The sequence below is a fragment of the Xylaria bambusicola genome, assembly GCF_022495145.1.
Source record: "Xylaria bambusicola strain CBS 139988 unplaced genomic scaffold F5B22scaffold_30, whole genome shotgun sequence".
Classification (NCBI taxonomy): Eukaryota; Fungi; Ascomycota; class Sordariomycetes; order Xylariales; family Xylariaceae; genus Xylaria; species Xylaria bambusicola.
Genome location: NW_025953583.1, coordinates 75849 through 94944, shown reverse-complemented (window position 1 = coordinate 94944; position 19096 = coordinate 75849). Strand labels below are relative to the sequence as shown.

General features: G+C 49.0%; 6 protein-coding genes across 6 annotated transcripts; 1 reads left to right on the top strand and 5 right to left on the bottom strand.

Moving 5' to 3' along the window:
• Positions 1-1898: 1898 nt before the first annotated feature.
• F5B22DRAFT_612287 (P-loop containing nucleoside triphosphate hydrolase protein) lies at positions 1899-4180 on the bottom strand. Its single transcript, XM_047975337.1, has 7 exons — positions 4024-4180; positions 3779-3911; positions 3677-3698; positions 3522-3607; positions 3423-3465; positions 2815-3369; positions 1899-2763 (listed from the first exon to the last, which is right to left on the bottom strand). The coding sequence occupies exons 1-7, from the start codon at positions 4032-4034 to the stop codon at positions 2069-2071; spliced, it is 1545 nt and encodes a 514-aa protein (XP_047829395.1). The 5' UTR covers positions 4035-4180; the 3' UTR covers positions 1899-2068.
• Positions 4181-4833: 653 nt separating this feature from the next.
• On the bottom strand, positions 4834-6906 carry F5B22DRAFT_272482 (triose-phosphate transporter). Its single transcript, XM_047970219.1, has 2 exons — positions 6377-6906; positions 4834-6317 (listed from the first exon to the last, which is right to left on the bottom strand). The coding sequence occupies exons 1-2, from the start codon at positions 6812-6814 to the stop codon at positions 5010-5012; spliced, it is 1746 nt and encodes a 581-aa protein (XP_047829394.1). The 5' UTR covers positions 6815-6906; the 3' UTR covers positions 4834-5009.
• Positions 6907-7607: 701 nt separating this feature from the next.
• F5B22DRAFT_272415 (uncharacterized protein) lies at positions 7608-10051 on the top strand. The gene is made up of 2 exons (XM_047970218.1): positions 7608-8002; positions 8063-10051. The coding sequence occupies exons 1-2, from the start codon at positions 7928-7930 to the stop codon at positions 9782-9784; spliced, it is 1797 nt and encodes a 598-aa protein (XP_047829393.1). The 5' UTR covers positions 7608-7927; the 3' UTR covers positions 9785-10051.
• Positions 10052-10127: 76 nt separating this feature from the next.
• Positions 10128-12959, bottom strand: F5B22DRAFT_647916 (general alpha-glucoside permease; the record flags this gene model as incomplete). The annotated part of the gene is made up of 9 exons (XM_047978949.1): positions 10128-10279; positions 10443-10768; positions 10909-11230; positions 11330-11514; positions 11599-11903; positions 11985-12112; positions 12339-12449; positions 12615-12660; positions 12756-12959. The coding sequence occupies 9 exons, from the start codon at positions 12957-12959 to the stop codon at positions 10128-10130; spliced, it is 1779 nt and encodes a 592-aa protein (XP_047829392.1).
• A 1520-nt stretch (positions 12960-14479) lies between these two features.
• Positions 14480-17732, bottom strand: F5B22DRAFT_612266 (uncharacterized protein). Its single transcript, XM_047975336.1, has 4 exons — positions 17445-17732; positions 15607-17356; positions 15006-15554; positions 14480-14948 (listed from the first exon to the last, which is right to left on the bottom strand). Exons 2-4 carry the CDS (start codon positions 17080-17082, stop codon positions 14835-14837), a joined length of 2139 nt encoding a protein of 712 aa, XP_047829391.1. The 5' UTR covers positions 17083-17356; positions 17445-17732; the 3' UTR covers positions 14480-14834.
• Positions 17453-18794, bottom strand: F5B22DRAFT_612264 (uncharacterized protein). The gene is made up of 2 exons (XM_047975335.1): positions 17955-18794; positions 17453-17486 (listed from the first exon to the last, which is right to left on the bottom strand). Exon 1 carries the CDS (start codon positions 18317-18319, stop codon positions 18083-18085), a length of 237 nt encoding a protein of 78 aa, XP_047829390.1. The 5' UTR covers positions 18320-18794; the 3' UTR covers positions 17453-17486; positions 17955-18082.
• Between the last annotated feature and the right edge of the window lie 302 nt (positions 18795-19096).

Sequence of the window (19096 nt, the reverse complement as noted above, 5' to 3'; positions counted from 1 at the left end):
TGAATATATACTACTGGATATATCGCAAGGTAGATCATCTCACACGCTCACTCCTTCACTCATCTAACCCAGCACTTCGACAATCCCAACATTCATCATCAACATCACTTCATCCACTATCTAGACACGTACCACCTCCTCCATACCCCAAAGTTCCACACTAGAGAAAGCTTGAACTCAACACCGCCCCACCCAGCCATACATACTTCAACAGCACCTGATCCAAGATATATCAAGTAGTTTACGCCATTCATCTACCGGCCAATTTGGAACGGCCTGGCGATGCATTGAATGGACTCGTTAATTAGCAGTCCGCGGATGACACTCTGCATCAATAGGTACCTGGGTTCGATTCCCTCGGTGGCCAGCATTACTTTATTGCTGGCCTGCCTCCTCCCTCCTGCTTAATTACCCAAGGATTTCTCAAAAATTTTGATGAATTCTTTGACCCCTGTCATCACAGCGTGTTTGATTTATTTCTGTATATCAAATTAATGCCAGAGGTGCTCGGAAGTGTTGCTTGCGATAATCGTTTCGTCTTTGGCGGTAGGCTTGTCACTGAACGAACAGCTTCACTTCTTCCACTGCACAGAGAGCCTTATTACTACTATACTGGCCGCCGAGCTTATGTTGTGTTAAATGATAGCAACATGCTCTCCGAAGGTGATTCGGAGATTACATTACCCCTTAGTCTCAATGGGAGCACCAGATAGCTGTACAAATACATATCTATAGCAGTCAACATCATCATCATCGCCCGTCCACATTTTCCCACACATACCAAATCTTCTCGATGGACTTTTCTTCGCCGACAGGTAATATAACATATAAACTGCTTTTCCAATATGCGTATGGCTCATCAACGTCCTTTATCGAATCAACCAACGACGGGAATATCGGTCAGCCAATTACATCCTTCGCAGACAGCAAGGCTGAGATTCCGAAGCTGGATGAAACACACACCGTCCTTTCCACCACGGTTATTCGAGCTTAGCACAGACACCGCGTAAATACATATATATCAACAGGCCTCATCCAGGCACGGAGAAACCCCATCAACATGTACTCCATCCAGCCTTCGCCGCCCGAGCACAACCTCCACAAGTCACGTATATTCTGCTTTCACAAGAGCCATAGCTGCAACTCCAGACATCTATCTATAAGAGATAGATAGTCAGGCTGACCGCAGACCTGTGTCCTCTCCGCAAGATCAGTCTAGGCTAGGCTATCGATGTATATGCGTCGACTTCCCGGTACCATTACCTTCACCCCAACGCCGATCGCCATGATTTCTTCTTCCGAGGCTGCATGCAGTATGTCCCTCAGAATACACCTTCCATGAAACGATTGGTAAAACTTACCTTTCACAGTTTATATCTACTCGCAAAACAACCAAACATAAAAACATAGCCATACATAGTAGTCTCTGCCCCATCTGCCAAATCCCCAACAACAGCAAAACAATACCGACACACGCAACAAGTCTATTCATCTCCAGTCCCTAAACATACAAACCCACCTCCTATTTCCTTATACAAGCCAGCCACTCCAATCCTAGATATCTTCCACACAATCCCCATAAAATATCGTTAAAAAAATCCAATATCCAAGATAACTCACCACGTATGCCTCCCTCCGTGTCTTAAAATCTTACCTTAGACCTTACGCTCCCATTTTCTACAAGTCTTAATTTTATATTGGGTAAAGGTCTATGCTGACTGTAGTTATGATCTTGTTAGAATTTGTTATTCGTAATGATACAGTGATCATTTATATCTCATTTATATTCGATAGGGAAAACCTTGAACAGATATAGATAATAGACAAGGCTGAGTTGACATCGGCAAGATATCAGCTTTGAATTTTGGTCATTGCAAATGATATCACCAGATAAAGAGGGACAAAGTATTTTTAAGAATTAGGATGCATTTCTTGGTATACAGCTCAACAAAGGGAATTGATTTGAGCTAGAAATCACGCCACACCACATAGCTCCCCTTTTCTAGATATACACAGGCCGCCGCCCCCTTGTAGGCAGCTTCTATTTAACATGACCCAGTCTAGCCAATTATGATGACTTCTCTAGATCCGCCATAATCTTCTCACCCTTCGCCCGGGCCGAGGCCAAGTCACCAACCATGTAGAAAGCACCCTCAGGGAGGTCATCTCCCTCACCATTCAGAATGGCCTTGAAGGAGGCGATGGTATCCTTCAGGTCAACCAGCTTACCCTCGATACCAGTGAAAACTTGGGCAACGGTGAAAGGCTGGCTCAAGAAACGCTGGATCTTACGGGCACGCTCGACAGTAAGCTTGTCAGCTTCTGACAACTCATCCATACCCAGAATGGCAATGATATCCTGGAGAGACTTGTAGGCCTGGAGAATTTGCTGGACCTGGGTGGCGGTCTCGTAGTGGTCCTGACCAACAATACGAGGGTCAAGCATACGAGACTTAGAGTCAAGAGGATCGACGGCGGGGTAGATACCCAACTCGGAGATACCACGGGACAAGACAGTGGTGGCGTCCAAGTGAGCGAAGGTGGTAGCGGGGGCAGGGTCAGTCAAATCGTCAGCAGGGACGTAGACGGCCTGGACGGAGGTAATGGAACCCTTCTTGGTGGTGGTAATACGCTCTTGCATACCACCCATATCAATGGCAAGAGTAGGCTGGTAACCGACAGCAGAGGGGATACGACCCAGCAGAGCAGACACCTCAGAACCGGCTTGTGTGAAACGGAAAATGTTGTCGATGAAGAGAAGCACTGCACTGAATTAGCGACGGACAACATGAGAACGAGGGCAAATGAGCTTACCATCCTGGCCTTCCTGGTCACGGAAGTACTCGGCAATAGTAAGACCAGTCAAGGCGACACGGGCACGAGCTCCGGGGGGCTCGTTCATCTGACCGAACACAAGGGCGACCTTGGACTCGCCGTCAAGCTGAATGACGGAGGTCTCCTGCATTTCGTGGTACAAATCGTTACCCTCACGAGTACGCTCACCGACACCAGTGAAGACAGAGTAACCACCGTGAGCCTTGGCGATGTTGTTAATCAGCTCCTGAATGAAGACAGTCTTTCCGACACCAGCACCACCGAACAGACCAATCTTTCCACCACGAGCGTAGGGAGCGAGAAGATCGACGACCTTGATACCAGTAACCAAAACCTCAGCAGTAGTAGACTGGTCTACGAACTCAGGAGGGTCGGCGTGAATGGGCAGGGTGTGCTCGGACTTGATGGGTCCACGCTCGTCGATCGGGTCACCAGTGACGTTAATGATACGACCGAGTGTGGCAGGGCCGACAGGAATTGTGATGGGAGCGCCAGTGTCGGTAGCCTTGGCGCCTCGGACGAGACCCTCAGTACCTGGAGAAAAAAATAAGCGACTACATCAGACATAGATCTCAGCGGAACCTTACCGTCCATGGCAATACAACGGACGACATTTTCACCCAAATGTTGCTGTTACTCAGTTAGCAATCGATAAGCGCTGCGGGCTTTATGGTGGGAAAGCCTACCGAGACCTCGAGGACGAGCTTGTTGCCCTGGTTGTCTGTCTGAAGGGCGTTTAGAATGGGGGGCAGCTTCGCTGTGTCGAACTTGACTGTCCAAGATTGTCAGTAAAGATGCCTCAAGTGTCACACTCGCATCGAGTTGGAACGGGCGCACCAACCGTCGACGACGGCACCGATGACCTGTTGAAAAGCTTTGTCAGTTGACGGGTACTTTGCCAAGCTTCCGGAGCTCTGGGCGGGCGGATGGAACAAGAGCTTACCTGGTGAATCTTTCCATCACCAACACCTGATGTGCTCGCCAATCTCGAGCCGAGAGGGAATCTGAGGGAGGAGGGCTTTGCTACGCGCCGCGTGGCAGCCGAGAAGGCCGGGCGGGCAAAGGAGGACATGCGGCTATTCGGAGCGAAGAAGTCGGGGTCAGCTCAATGCACCTCAATTGGCGGCAATTGCGGGCCTGCGATGGCGGAAAAACATGATTCTGGCGCACTCGGGGTGCTGTACTCACCTCTTGAACATCTTGAGCGATGAAGAGCTGCGGTGGTGGATAGGAAGGTGAGGATGGGTGATGTGGTTCTGCTGAGCAGAGAGAGTGAAGAAATGAGAGGTAGACGAAGAAAAACCGCAACAGCGGCTCCCGTTGCTGGAACGAGCTAATTTAGTCACGTGAACTCAACAGTGGCCGAGGACGACCTGTCCGGACATGCGCACCGCCCAAGCCAATTCGGGTATCGAGGGCCCATTCGCTAGACCCGATGAGAATGCAAGCTCCCCAGCTCAGGGCACTATTTATCACCTTGGAAGCTACTTGTCTTGAATGTTATGTGGATAGAGGGAATTACTCGCTGTCCTGAACTGAAGCTCTGGACATTGGACATTGGACCTCTCGTTGTCGGCATCAATCTATGCCGTAATCATTCATCTGATAACCCCGATAGATTGTTAATGGTTCATCGTGTTTAAATACCTACACACGATATCTAGATAACAAGCCACGCGGGGCAAGGCACAAATGGGAGCAAAATAAAAACATTTCATGGCTTTATTTTTTATTTTTTTTATCCATTCGCTTTTGCGCTCAAATTGCGAGAGAATGTTAACTATGTAAAATGAGTTATTACTCCAAGCTAGCGCCATAGACATCTCCGACCAATCTTCTATACAAAGTATATCCCAATAGTGCTAAGCAGAAGCTAGTTGTACAGGTAAGATGCCATGACAGCACAAACACAGCCAAGATCCAAACTCCCGCACCCGTATGCCTAATGATAGATAGTACAGTCCTGACTAGCACCCGCCGCTTCTAATTACACTGGGGCTTCAAGTACCAGTAGTGGACTGTGTGATAAGAACCAGTTGCCCTGCATTGTCTAACTCCCACTCATCATGACATTCTATGATTTAAATCGTCCATGCATAATACATAACAGCTGGCTGGCCAGCCTCCCTCACACTCCTGCCGTCGCTCTGGCTTTATTTCGATACGATGCAATATCACGAGGCCGCCTTGATACCGTCTCCAGTGATCCAGGTTTCTTCTTGTTTGGTGCCAGGTGCCAGCCAAGCAGCATTACTGCTTCCTCGCTGTCGGGTTCTACCATTTTCGTCGCTCTTCTTAAGATCTTCGACTGTACCGGAGGCGGAAGCATGTCCATTGGCAAAGGGATGCGGCAACTTCCCACCGGACATAGACATAGGACTGTCGTAGATGGGCCCTCGTTCGCCTGGCACTGATGTTCCAGATACTGTGTTCAGTGGCAGCAGCGGGGCGTTCCCAGCCGACGTCTGGCTGAGAAGTTGCGCTCGACGATCTGCCTTGTTGCTATCGCTTGTCCGATCGTACAGATATAGCCCAAGAAATGTAAGTGCAATCCCCACCGCCTGGATTGGGGTTGTTGAGTTTCCAAACCATAAAATTGCCACTACGATGACCCACACCCGTTTGATTAAAGACGCAACCGAGTAAGTGACTGGAGACACGAGCGATAGTAGGACAAAGGCAAGAATATTCTGTCCAAAATGGAATGTTCCATTGAAGAGGAATTCGAGGGCCAAGCGGCCGTGGTCGAAGGCGTTGGGCTTGGCCGACAGATCTAGTGATCCATCCTGGACAAAATCACGAATCAAGCCCACGCCTTCACTCCAAAACCAGATGGGAGAGGTAAGCAAGAATGCAAGTCCAGATGAGTAACATAGCAAGTTCAACTTGTCCAATTTGCGGGATTTAGCCTCTTCGCGTTGCGCCTCTGCCCTGGCGGCTTCGTTAAACAATCTCTTGGAGTATATGTTTTGAGTGACAAATATGATAGTAGCGGCCAAAGCATGGAGGATGCCAACTATCTCCCCCTTGAAAGTGTGATTTGATGAGCAGGCCAATGTTACACCAAGTGTGAGGGGTATGAGTGAGTAATATGTTGCTCTCGGGTATCGAATGTCGAAAAAGTAGCGGTAGGCGAACACGGTAAAGAGTGGCGACAGGCCCTTAACGGTATGGACCATGGATACGGGGATCTTACTCGTCGCCGTAGAGCTGAAAAGATGACCACCGACTTGAAACACAGCCAGAGGCAAGGTAGAGTTTATGACATCCCGAGATGGAGCCCGTATGGGATTTTTTAGGGCAGGTATCGACGTACGCAACTTTGGAAACACGCTTGCCAGCCATGAGGACGTTATGCAGTAGAATGCTACTAGGAAGAATTGTATCATCGTGAGTGTGGCAGGTTTATTGAAGGCATTTAGGATGGACTTGGAAGAAGTGTTGGTCAGGGCAGAAGACATGTACCACATGATACATAGGGCCTACAAGATGAGAGGTGAGCTTGTGTGGTAGAATTCAGACAACAGCGAGTGCGACATACAATAAGCTTAGCAGAGACAGGCGCTTTCAGGGCATCAGCTATCTCGTGGGCATTTTGGCTGACGCTTCCATTTCGATTCCTGATAGTCCGAAAGGCCTCGCTAATACTTTTCTGTCGACCATGTCCTCCTCGAGAGGGTAAAGGCGACGAAGCGCCCAATGGACCCCATCTTACACCTCTGGCTGGCGAGGGCATCCAACGGTCTCCGTTGAGGCGGGCGCTACCATTCAGACCTATGCCATAGCCATTGAGTCCGCCGGGGCTGTACGACCGCGAGGCATAATTGCGCATAGAAGGGGCATCGATGTGATCAGGGAATTTCTCGAGGCCCGAGTCCGTATCGTCATCTACATCTCCCAACGCTGACAGGCTCTTAGGATTCGATCGTGGGACGGAAGACTCTCGGGAATAGGAGCCGGAGGTAGTCGAATGAGGCATGGTAATTGCCTGCCGGTCAGTCGGACGAAGCGACGGATCGACAGTGATTTATATATGGTAACGAGCGACAGAGGTAGAAGAGAAAGAAAGAAAAAAAGAATCCAACAATAGCACGAGTTTCGGACAACCGAGCGTTATAGCGTCATTGCGTGGATCTGGGAGATTTCAAGTGTTGGCCGTGTTATTATTGGCTGTCTGGAGGGTTGACAAGCAGGCCTTGCCAATGGCCTTCAACACAATGATGCAGCAGATGTTCTCGGTAGGGGTTCACAAGACACAATAGTGTACAATAGGAGACAAGATCGACGATGGTTGCTCGAACATTACGCGGATTGATTTCGAGGGTTGCGCAATCATCAAACTTGGGTAGTCTGACTGGTAGCAGCAGTTGGCCTGATGGCATGCGGCGGTCCAGGGCCTGGAAAGCCTGGGCTGACTGGGCCTAGTGTCGCACCTATCCCTGATTCTGTCCAGTATTCTAGCGTCGCTACAGAAGGGTGTTCCTCTATTCAGCCAATCAGGCAGAGATGGCCAAGCATTGCAGCACGCCGTCAAAGGATTGGCCAGAGGCACTTCACTCATTCTACCTAAGTAGTCCTATAATTGGAATGATCGATATAGTATGCTTGAGATGTCTTTTCCTTCCGCGATTGTAATTCTGTGAAACATTCTGCTTCATTCTACAGTTACTTCTAAGCGTCTCAACAACAGCTACAAGATGTACCGTTGGTACCTAGTAGGGGAAGTACCTTGAAGGAGGCACAAATGAGATTCACGAGATTCACATGCATATCTCCACTTTATTCTACGCTATGAATTTAAGGGTCCACATTAATGCAGAAGTCGCGCCGCGCGCAGCGTTGCATAGCAAGATACCTCCACCAGAGTCTGACCAGAGCAAGGCGTCCATATTATTTCTTGCGGCGAACTTTAGCTCCCCGGGCCACTCGAATGCCAGCCTCATCTTGGAACATCAACTTGATCATCCACCACCGTCTCCATTGTATCAACATAACGCGTCTCCCAGATTCCAACCCTGTGACTATTCACACATCCCTAGCACTGCGTGACTTATCCATTGGTTGAGGCGCATTTGCCTCCCTCGTCGGCAACATGGCGGCCCCTAAGATGACCAAGAACCAGAAGCGGCGCGCAAAGAAGAAAGCCGACAAGGCCGCTAAAGTTGAAGTAAGTTACTTCCATCCTCATTACATTGAACGCTTATGCTTACCTCCCATTACCCTCTAGGACGCATCGGGAGCGAGCGAGACGCCTCAGGTTGAGGAGAGCGAGCAGGAGTCTGAGGCCCCCAACGACACTGCGCAAACAAATGGCACATCGGATCTCGAATTCAAAAAGGATTCTACTGCCGCCAACGGATTCCCCGCCGATGGTCCCATAGAAGAAGAAGAGTATGATCTAGATGCCGAAGATCCCGCCTTTTCGATGTTCAAGGATGTTTTCTCCAAGTTTGGCGCATCAAATAACGACGAGGATGCCGTCGCGAAAGAGGCCAATGCTGGTATTCAAGGCGAGGTATTCCACGATGACGACGATAACATACCCGACGAAGACGACGAGAATCAGTCTGGACAGAACAAGATTTCCAAAAAGAAAAGGAAAATGATGAGCAAGCTATCTATCGCCGAGCTCAAGGCCCTGGTCAAGAAACCTGAGGTCGTTGAGTGGCAAGACATATCCTCGTCCGATCCTCGTCTACTCGTGCAAATCAAAGCCCAGCGCAACGTCGTGCCCGTGCCGTCCCATTGGTCCTTGAAGCGCGAATATCTGTCATCCAAGAGGGGTATTGAAAAGCCAGCCTTCAAACTGCCCAAGTTTATCGCGGACACTGGTATTTCAGAAATGAGGGACGCCGTGTTGGAGAAACAGGCAGAGCAAAGCCTCAAACAGAAACAGAGGGAACGAGTCGCGCCCAAGATGGGCAAACTTGACATCGACTACCAGAAGCTCTATGATGCATTCTTCAGATTTCAAGATAAGCCTATGCTTACACGATTCGGTGAAGTGTACTACGAGGGCAAAGAGTACGAAACAGACTTACGGCATCTACGTCCCGGCGAGTTAGGTGATAGCCTTAAAGAAGCTCTCAGTATTCCCCCAGGAGCACCTCCACCGTGGCTTATCAACCAGCAACGTTTCGGTCCTCCGCCCTCATATCCATCCCTTCGTATCCCTGGGTTAAATGCCCCTATACCACCTGGTGCACAGTGGGGCTTTAATCCGGGTTGCTATGGCAAGCCTCCAGTCGATGAGTACAACAGGCCGCTATTCGGCGGTGATATCTTTGGTATTATGCAACCAAACCAAGCTGCACCACCGTCCGGCGAGCCAATTGAACGGAATTTGTGGGGCGAGCTTCAAGTGGTCGAGGAGGAGTCTGAAGAGGAAGAAGAGGATGAAGATGAGGACGAGGATGAAGAAGATGTCGGCACCGGAATACAGACATCTACTGGCTTGGAGACCCCAGGCGGCATGACAAGCACCGTACCAACAGAGTATGGTACTCACACCGAGTCAGTCGCTGGAGAAATGGATCTCCGTAAACAGCGTCGTGGATATGAGACCGAAGAGAGCATGCACCCCCGTGCAGCATACACCGTTCTCCAGGAGAGGCAATCGAGAGCAGAGGGCTTCTTTGGCAGCGACCGTGTGTACGATATGAAAAATGCCGGTGGCATGCATGTCCTTGGCCAAGACGAGGATAGTAGCAGGAAGCGGAAGAAGCCTGGTGACGTTGATGTCTCTTTCGATCCAGAAGCGTTAGGCGATGGTATCAGCAAAGAGGAGATGCAACGGAGGTTTGAGGAAGGAAGACGCGAGGAGGGCGTGGGCGCTCAGTGGAGGGGAAGAGAAGAAGGGCTGGACGAGATGATTGCGAATGAAAGTCGGAAGAGAATGAAACGCGACGAAGAAAAGCGCGAAGAGAAGAAGAGCAAGTATAGGTTTTAAAGAGTGTATATTATTTGCGTGGTGCCATCACCGCCTGGAAGTGGGTTGAATTTAATTATCCTTTTGCAAGTAGGAGGCGGTACAATGAAGGCACAAATGTGTTAGGTGTATGCCTCACAATAATACGGCATAGCGTGTTTCAAGAGATATCGATACTTTGGTTACCATGAGTTCGCAGATATGAACAGCGCTTATTGCAAGCTGTCAACACCCTAAATCTCCTTGATTCCCCCTGATATTGAACGAGCCCCCATCACTTCTCAGTATCTGCCTAACTCCAGACCTGTGTCCAGCTTCAATCATCATATTTAAACCCAACCAGCCTCGGGCACTAGTGTGTGTCTTACTCGCCAACAATATCTGCCGCTTGCTGCTTCTGCGCGCCCTCGGTTCCAGCAACGAGCGTCTCGATCTTAGTAGACGCAAATTTTCGCGCGGGCACCTTATTCTCAAAGAGAATGTCGAGCTCAGCGTACGTACGGCTTTTTGTCTCCGCTGGAAATCCGCAACGCGATCCAAGCAGTTAGTAATCATCATTTTTTCTCAAGACTGATCCCCACAAAGGTCCTAATGGGGGGATCGAAGAAGAGGAGGAAAAAAAAAAAAAAAAAAAAAAGGTCTGGAAGGAGAAATTGTTCAAAGAGGGGAGGAAGCTCACGCAGTCGAAAGAATATATAAGTCGTGAAAATGGCATTGATGCCGGCCCAGAAAAAGCCTGATTTGAGACCCCAGTTCCACTCGTCCGGGCTAAGCTGGCGGTAGCTGACGACGTTCACGAAGGCGATGTTGATGGCGTTGTAGGCGTTGCGTGCGAGGATGATGCTCTTGGCGCGGAGACGCGTCGACGGGACTTCGGATACGATCGTGTATACCACCGGGCCGATGGAGAAGTTGGCTGTCGCGCTGAGCAGGAGGACTAGGGTCCCTGCTGCCCAGGCCTCTGCAGTCGTGGTTGGTGATGGGATTCCGAGGAAGCCGATTATGCTGTTGTTGTAGAAGATGGTGCGGTTAGTTTGATGTGCCTTGGCTGTGTCGTCGCGATGCGAGTGCTTGGGTGTGGAGAGACGGTGAAGAGAAAATATAGGGTACTGAGTGTAATCCACCATGAGAGACATGATACTTACAGCAATAATACGAATATGGTACACATGCCGCTGAACATAAGCGTCTTCCGCCCGACTTTGTTAAGAACAAACCAACTGGTGACAGTGCCGACAAAATTAATGGCGTCTTTTCCCCAGCTCAACTTAAACGAATCACTGTCCGATATACCAGCCTGTTGGTAAAAGAACGTCGACAGACCGCCCAGCGCCGTCCCGGACAACGTCTGCGCCAGCCACGTCATGCAAATGATTTCTGTGCGGCGTAGATTGACACCCTTGAAACAATCTAAATATGTCGTTCCGGATGCGACCTGCTTCTCCATCTCGTCGGTGTAGATCATCACTATTACATTGATTAGTTTGTACATGTAAACGACGTGTGTTCAAGCTTGTCGACATAGCCAGTTGCTGAGCGAGTCCGTAAGACATGATTGTAACTCACAAGCCATAGCAGCGTCAGCTTCACGCTGGGAAAACCCAGAGCTTCGTGCAAGGCGTTTAAGCGACTGCTCTGCCCTTTCCTTCTTGCCGTACCGGATGCACCACCAAGGCGACTCAGGGGCCAGATACGTCCCGATAGCGATAGGGATAGGCCAAACCCATTGTATAGCGAAAGGAATCTTATATCTAAGCCGTTTATTTCGCATTAGCTACGCCCAGCGTAATATCAATCAATGGATTAAAGGGTGGATAAGGAGAAAAACTACTTACCCCCAGACATCCGTGCGAGACACAAGTCCGACAAGGACCCCAGACGAAATGAACTGTCCGATGATCCAGCACAAGTTGACATAGGCAGTGAGATAGTGTCGCAGGGGCACGGGGCAGACCTCAGCGGCGTACGCCGTGGTCATGGTCTGGAAGACGCCCCACGCCATCCCCTGGAAGAGCTCGCCGACGAGGAACACGGTCAGATTCCCCGCGAAAAACGGGAAGAAAATGAACCCTGTCACGGCTACCAGGGCGCTGATGATGGTCCAGCGGTAACCCCAGCGCTCGGAAACGACGCCGGCGATCTATATCATAGAAGAGAAGAGGAGTGTTAAACGGGCTCTAAATGAGAACAAGTGAGAGGTTGAGTGCATTGTTTTTCGTACCTGTAGCCCAATGATCTCGCCGACATTCGTGGCGCCAGAGATGCCGTTCTGCCAGCTTGCTGGGATCACGCGGTCGCCGTTTGGCGCGACGATGCCGAATCGATCCTTGAATGCTGGGTACGCGAGGTCTGTCGAGAGAAAATGAATAAGTACGTAAGTCTCATCATTCCTTGTCGGGTCATCGTTGTTCATGATTCAAGGACATTCAGCTTACACTAGATTTTCAGAATCAGCTCTTGCCATTTCAAACGCGATATTAGTCTTTTCTCGGGGGCATCAAGGTTAATTGATCGCTGGTTTGAAAGTGGACTCTTATACCGGAAATTTCGCTTCCAAGATACCACCTGGGATTACTCACTGATCCAACAACAGCGGTCTGGTAGCCCTCCATGATTAAACAAGAGGAGAGCAGCATAGACCAGCCAATGGCTTTCGGATAAACCTTGAGGGCATGACGAAGCGTCACTATAATGGTCTCCATGTTAGCTAGGCAAAGCACGAATCTCCAAGACAGGAAGAAGCTATCGAGAAGCAATTTTGCATCACTTCTGTTCGTCACATCGGTTCTTGAGATTGCCACCAGAGATAGTAGGTAGGCATTAAATACAAGGTATATGGGGGTTGACTTACTCCCGCGTTCCCTCTCATTAGCCTCATCGGCCTCGTTGACGAGCGTCTGCAAATTATAGTCTCAGCCCAAATTACTTTCAGTCAGTCTGCTTATTTCCCTTTCTCTTTGCCTAGTTCACAAGCGGAATAGGGCATATTTACCATGAAATCGTCGACATTGTCAGCAATGCGCGCCGCAACGGCGGCATCGATATGAGCAGACTTCCCGCGCCGACCATCCTCGACATCCTTCTCAACATCCTGCTTCTCGCTCATCGTGTCCTGGGTGACAACAGGTTTCGCCTCGATATCGTCATTTGCGCCATGCTCCGGAGACCGAGCGTCGGGATTTTCAGGCTGCCTCATGTTTGACCGTACTCATGAGCAGGAGAGCAAGTGAGGGGTTCGTGGTAAAGCTTGTTTGCTTGCTTGCTATGTGTCCCCTCAGTACCTCAGATTACCTATTTCAGAAACAAAGGACGAAGTAGGGGTTAAAAAAAGCATAGAAAAAGGACAGCAGTGCTAGAAAAGGAAATCTATAGCTTTCTGTCCGCTGGTTTATCAATTCATACGCACTTGCCTACTATCTAGGCAAGTTGTACAAATCGAACCACGACCGAGGGAAATCGTGCAGCTCTCTACGTATACTACCCATGAAGGGACGTAGGGAAGGGACGCAGGGAAACGAGAAGAGAACCTAATCCAATGTTACCTCCCATGCATACCCCGACCAGTCGGTACCAACAGTAGCATCTGTCTATTCCAGACCTAGAACCAGGGGATTGGCACATGACTTCAACAAAGGGCGGCAGACAATCCCCTGTGTACTACCTACCTACCTTGTGTTGGATGCGGGGTTTATCTCCTCACCACCACACAATCGGAATGCATGACTGGAATGGTACGGTAGGAGTAGATAGATGTGATGAAACCTCCCCCATGCCCAAATACATCTAGTATTGACGAAGGTCTTTCTTGACCTGGTCTGGAAATGACAGATATACCTATGCTACTTCACGACATTCAACTTACACTGGTAGCTAATTATCCACCTGGGTTTATTCCAGCTACCTACGTCTCGCAGCCTCCCCCACTAGCGACTCACGCAGAAACCTGGTCATCTGTTATGCAGCTCCATATGTTCGAGCACATCGTTGCCGGAAGAGGAAAGTTGGGGAAAAACCTTGTCTTGAACCTGGGGAAAGAAAGCCGAAGCAGACTTCACGTGATCAGCTGTTGTATGGGGGATGTCACTGCATGCTGTGTTCATCTCACCTAGGGCTATACTTTGCATACGCTCTCAACATTGAAATTATCGTAGTGCTTCTTCAATCATATCACCATATCTCGCCAGAATCGTCAAGATAGTCTACAGGCGGACAAGGATGCAGTTTTCTGATAGAAGATCTGCTAACCTGAAAGAAACTTTGCTTATTACACCATCAAGTTAAGATTAACACTAGAAACCCTTATTGTGAGGTTAATAGCTAAGAAAGAAAAAGGTAGAAGTAAATGTTTGAGACCAAGGGTCGTGGGGGCCATCAGGCCTTTTGGATATTTCGTGCGATCTGGTGGGATTGCTCTGCTCGACCAAACTCCAATGGTTATGGTATTTATTATTCGGCAAATTGGAAATGAATTAACTTGATATGTAGTTGTTTTTGGGAGTTAAGTGGTTTGTTGGTCTTTCACTACGTGAAAGTTGCAATTAGAACTTCTAAGTACGCAGTTATCCTATAAGCTCTTCTTAGTTTGTATGTCATTTTGGCTACTTGGACCAACCAACTAGTGTCAAAAGCTACTGGCGCAATTACATGGCCTGTGGAGAATAGAAGTTCTGGTAACATCTCGATCGCTTTCTGTCAAGTACGAAACGAATGCAGGTATGATGATCACGGTATTCCCGGTATCAATTTGAGTACTCTGAGTTACTTCTTATTTGCTATGTTTTGTAAGCTCAATGATTTGTTGCGCTTTATACCCTCTAGCAACCTACTGAACGCCCTCTATGCCTTGGTCCTGTGGGCCGCCTTGGTAGATATGATACATATTTACAATTGCAATTAAACCGACCAGTGGAGTTCGCTGCCTTCAGCCTTCATGTACCATCTCTGCGTTACCGTATATCACGTCAAAAATTCCTGGCACAAATTAGTCTGCTTTAGCAACGTTGTATAAAGTCATGGCAGATGTTCGTGACATTCTGCCATTCACACGACCAAGCAAAGTAAGCGATGCACACTAAGTCGTCTTCTGTTCGTCGTGACACTTATTGCAGCGCCAATTGCGGCTCTCTACGGGCTGCTTTGCTTCAGACCGGATACATTCTGTGTGATATAGCGCATTGTTACAATCCTATGAAGCCTGTCAGAATCAGGACGCGGTAAAAAGGAAAATCATTAAACACCATACCGAGTTCGAGCAGACCACAATGGCCGGACCTCTCACTGGCTGACCACACACAGGGCAACCTGCTACGGATTTTCGGTATGCTGGCCTTGGGGGTGATACTTTGGTAGCGTCTGGATCTAGTCGCTTCTGGGACCTTGATTGGCGCATGATGGTGAAGGCCTCAGTAATTGTCTCTTCTGTTAGAGCATTCCTTGATTTGAGATAGCTCAAGTGCTTAGCCCATTCCGTAGCCCGATTTTGTGACGCTGATATCCATGTGCTCTTGTCCTGGATGAATTTAATATATAAATCTTGAAGTTGGGGCTCTGAAGTGACACAATCCCTGTTTACGTAGGCATCCCATTCGAAGATATACTCCTTCTCATCCTGGTGAACATCGCTGTAATCCCTAATAATATCTCGATGCTTTTGGACGAGCCACGTGTCATTGACTGGTGGAGGGTCGACAAGTGAATCTGGTTCAAGCAGTGATTTGCTGAGGCGATCATATAGAGGCTGCTTTATGTGCGGGATTAACCGCCTGTTATCCTTCGGCTTGGCTGGCTGTGGCTGTTCTGGTCATTAGTCAGATGTTGTGAGCCTATTGAAAGTGAGTGCTAACCTGAGAAGACTTGTTCCTCTGTTGCGATGGTCGTTTTGGCAACTTCTGTGGGGATACCTCGCCCTCCACATCCGACTCTTGATCTTCGAGGCTTGAGAAACTGTGGAAAGTCGCGTTGGCTGAGCGAAGCGCATCCTCATCCGGGGCGAAGATCCGGATGTAGGCGTTTGCTGGGTCAACATGGAACACTATGTCCGTGTGGAATTTTAAATGCTCTTGCAGTTGCTCCAGGCATACATGAGTGGCAAAGCACCGAATACAATGATAGTTATCAAGTGTGAACTCCCCTATCAGAGGAACAGCCCAAGTCACACCGCCGCCTTTCCTCTCTAGGGTTGCTAACTTGCGCCGCTTCTTTTCCTTGCGTTCCTTTCCTCGAGCTTTATCGCTCAGGAGTTTGAGGTTATAATTCTGTTTTTCCCTCGTCCTCAAGGATCGACTGGGCGTGGTCGCCTCCTCGTGCTCTTCTTCATCCTCTGCCACCCCATTCCTCTCACTCTCTGCTTTTTGGTGATCGTACAGAGTAGCGTCAACCTTCCCATTCACGTGGCCATTGGTCAACGGTTGTAAGACCCCGTTGGTGATCCCGTTGGTATGATTCGCCGTAACGTCAGGCGGAGGGGCAGATTCCCCGAGTCGCGCCGAGGTAGCTGCCGCATGGGTTGACCAGCGCAAATCCATGTCCATGGTCAAGCCGAGTGAAAAGTCTTCTTTCAGTTTTCGTAATTTCACCTCACCAGATGCCCTTCCCTTCTCGAACCCATAGATGATCTGAGATGATAGGATCCACCGGCGCGATTCGTCAAACCCAAGGCTGGCGCCCTGCTGTTTTGACAGAAGATCTGTAGGAGGCCAAGGGGACTTCAGGTCACCGGCGGATTCAATTTCCACCCTAATGAGATATTGGTCACCCAAATTATTACCCGGCTGACCAGCTCGTTCGATTAAGAGCTTTTCCGTTGGAACCTGAAACGGCGCTGGCAGATAGATTCTAGCAGTTCGGCAAACGTCATCTGAGTCGCGGAAAACCTTGAAATTGCATATCTGACTATCACAATGCAGTACTCGGCAGATATCGGGGGCCCACTCACAAACCAAGACTCTACAGCGGGCCTTGATGACGGGAATGTCCTTCTTTTCCGGTGACCCATTTCCATAGTGCAGATTAGCTGACCTTTGATTTGAGCTGCTACGAGTAATGGAAAGGACTTCAATCCGAAGGGTCTTGTCGACATCATCAGGAACAGCTGGGACAAGGCGGCCAGGCATGGCTCGAGCAGTGTCCGGAGAAGCCTCATCGACACGACGTCGCTTGAGGGGCCGTGGAGGGTGGTCCCCATTGGTAGACGTATCACCATTTGCAGTGGATAGCTTGATACCCATAGCGCCGTATCTCGGAAAATTATCGACAGCTGTCTTCCAAGCGCGGTGAATAAACGGAAGCGAGTCGCGTTTGTAAGGAGAGACGGTCGCCATCTCTAGAAGAGAACATGGGCGCAGCGCGCCACGATTCTGCGGCTACCTGATCTGGCAACGAATTTGGGGTTTGAAGCCCGGGGCCTGAAAGGGTGTGTGATAGAAACCCGTCACCGCGACCACGTCCATAACAATTAGGTATTACGATGAAGAGTCTGGCCTCATAGTGAGACAGATGCACCCCGACGCGATCGGCTTTACAACCAGCAGTGAGTTCCAGCCGTGTGACACAGATCAATTGGAACCAATGAGCGCGAATGGTTGATTGGTGAAACTGAAACTGTGAGTAGGAGTTCTGTTGTGGGGAGGTTGAGAGAATGAGAAGGGTGAAATGCGCCGAGAAAGTGAGTGCACCTACATACCTCGAATGGGTGATGAGAGGCACGTGAAGGGACAAAAGGAAGCTTAGGGACTATACAGTTAGGCAAGAGACTACGAAGAAGAGAAGGAGAAGGAGAAGAAGAAGAAGAAGAAAGGGGTATATGAAGATGACCTGTTTCACAAGAGAAAAACACACAAAATAAAGGAGGCGGAAACCGGGCAGGCGATGAAGGGGGGAGTAGTATAAGATGGGGGTGGATGGGATATGTACGGGGGATGCGCTTCGCTCGCTCAGAGTGAAAGTGAACGGAGGGACGGACGCGTTTCGGCGTTGGTGTTGTTCTTCCTTTCCTGTTGTGCAGCAGGCAACATGCAAGTGGGCACCTGAAATGAGCGAAAAGAGACCTGACAGCTGGCAGATGCGGGTGCCAGCAGATGGGGAAAGCCAAGTGTGCATGCACCCGTGGCACATCCGTGGCTGACCAGTGGCTGGTGCGTGGCTGGAGCCGGAGACGGAGCTGAAAATTGGGGCTGAACGAGGAGGTACTTACCTAATCTCTCTGTACCTCCTACATATACCTACTCCGTATGTAGGTACTACCTAAGTCATGCACCACTTATTGCCCGGAGTTATTATGTGATCAATGAGACCATCAACGAACTTGGAATCTTGCGATGCCTACGGAAGTGACTTTTGGTGTGGAGGTGCTGGGTTGATGGGAAGATTCAACCATCCTTGTTGTTGATGTCTTGTTACCTGCTGCGTACGAAATATATGCACCTTACATGTACACACACAAGAGAACCTTACTGTGGCTTGTGTACCGCACTTTGAACCGACATGGGTCTTCCAAGGTTGTTGACAAACTCGGCGAAGACAAGGAACAACGGCCAATGACAATGGAATTTGCATCATCTCAGGCCACCTTGGCTATTCTTGCTTACCAGTTAGGTGGAACCTCACATCTACATATGTAGGGCAAACTGGGCAACATACAATCGACCACTTCAGAAGAATCTACCTAAGTAGATTGTTGTCATTTCCATCAATACAGCAGGGTGAAATGAACTAAACAGCGGAGGCAGCTGAGAGGTGAGGCATACCTAGGTAAAGAAGGTGAATAAATTACCTGACGAGTGTTGAGACTCCCCTTCTACAGACATCGGAGACATACATAGGTAGTATATATGGTATACTACTCAATTGCTTGGGTCAAACATAAGTAGTACTGACGTAGACCTCTAGGGTCTGGAAAGGTACTATGGATTAATAGATAGATTAATCATCTACCGAGGTAATCAAGTATATAACGAGGTGCCTTTTCAAGTTCCTGTTTACCAGCTTTACTTAAGACCTCATACAGGCTTTCCAAATACCTACTCTATGCTCCGGAGATGTTTAACAGCTTTGAATTATTTAACTATATACTCGATGAAAGTACATATGTCTTCAACCTTAATAATCACCTTCCAAGAGTCATGACCTAGATTAATGAACCATGTAGGACATACAGGCTTTCCAAATACTCTGTGCTCTGGAGCCTTGGGGTTATATATGTGCTAATTGTTGAACTTGGAGAATCCGGAATCCTAGGTATTTACACTTCCGTAGACTTTGAGGAAATACCGGTACACAGTACCTAGATACATGCATGACCCAGGACGCGAGCACCTCATAAGGTACATCTCATTA

Excerpts from the sequence above, each read along its gene's own strand:
- F5B22DRAFT_612287 (XM_047975337.1), bottom strand. Across the intron at positions 3,466-3,521 it reads AGCTCGTCCTCGAGGTCTCG|CAACATTTGGGTGAAAATGT; the intron begins GTAGGCTTTCCC and ends ACTGAGTAACAG. Across the intron at positions 2,764-2,814 it reads TGACCAGGAAGGCCAGGATG|TGCTTCTCTTCATCGACAAC; the intron begins GTAAGCTCATTT and ends AATTCAGTGCAG.
- F5B22DRAFT_272482 (XM_047970219.1), bottom strand. The coding sequence starts at position 6,814 with ATGCCTCATTCGACTACCTCCGGCTCCTATTCCCGAGAGTCTTCCGTC. Across the intron at positions 6,318-6,376 it reads CTGTCTCTGCTAAGCTTATT|GCCCTATGTATCATGTGGTA; the intron begins GTATGTCGCACT and ends CTCATCTTGTAG.
- F5B22DRAFT_272415 (XM_047970218.1), top strand. The coding sequence starts at position 7,928 with ATGGCGGCCCCTAAGATGACCAAGAACCAGAAGCGGCGCGCAAAGAAG. Across the intron at positions 8,003-8,062 it reads ACAAGGCCGCTAAAGTTGAA|GACGCATCGGGAGCGAGCGA; the intron begins GTAAGTTACTTC and ends ATTACCCTCTAG.
- F5B22DRAFT_612266 (XM_047975336.1), bottom strand. The coding sequence starts at position 17,082 with ATGGCGACCGTCTCTCCTTACAAACGCGACTCGCTTCCGTTTATTCAC. Across the intron at positions 15,555-15,606 it reads AGAGGAACAAGTCTTCTCAG|CCACAGCCAGCCAAGCCGAA; the intron begins GTTAGCACTCAC and ends TGACCAGAACAG. Across the intron at positions 14,949-15,005 it reads TTGTGGTCTGCTCGAACTCG|GATTGTAACAATGCGCTATA; the intron begins GTATGGTGTTTA and ends CAGGCTTCATAG.
- F5B22DRAFT_612264 (XM_047975335.1), bottom strand. The coding sequence starts at position 18,319 with ATGATGCAAATTCCATTGTCATTGGCCGTTGTTCCTTGTCTTCGCCGA.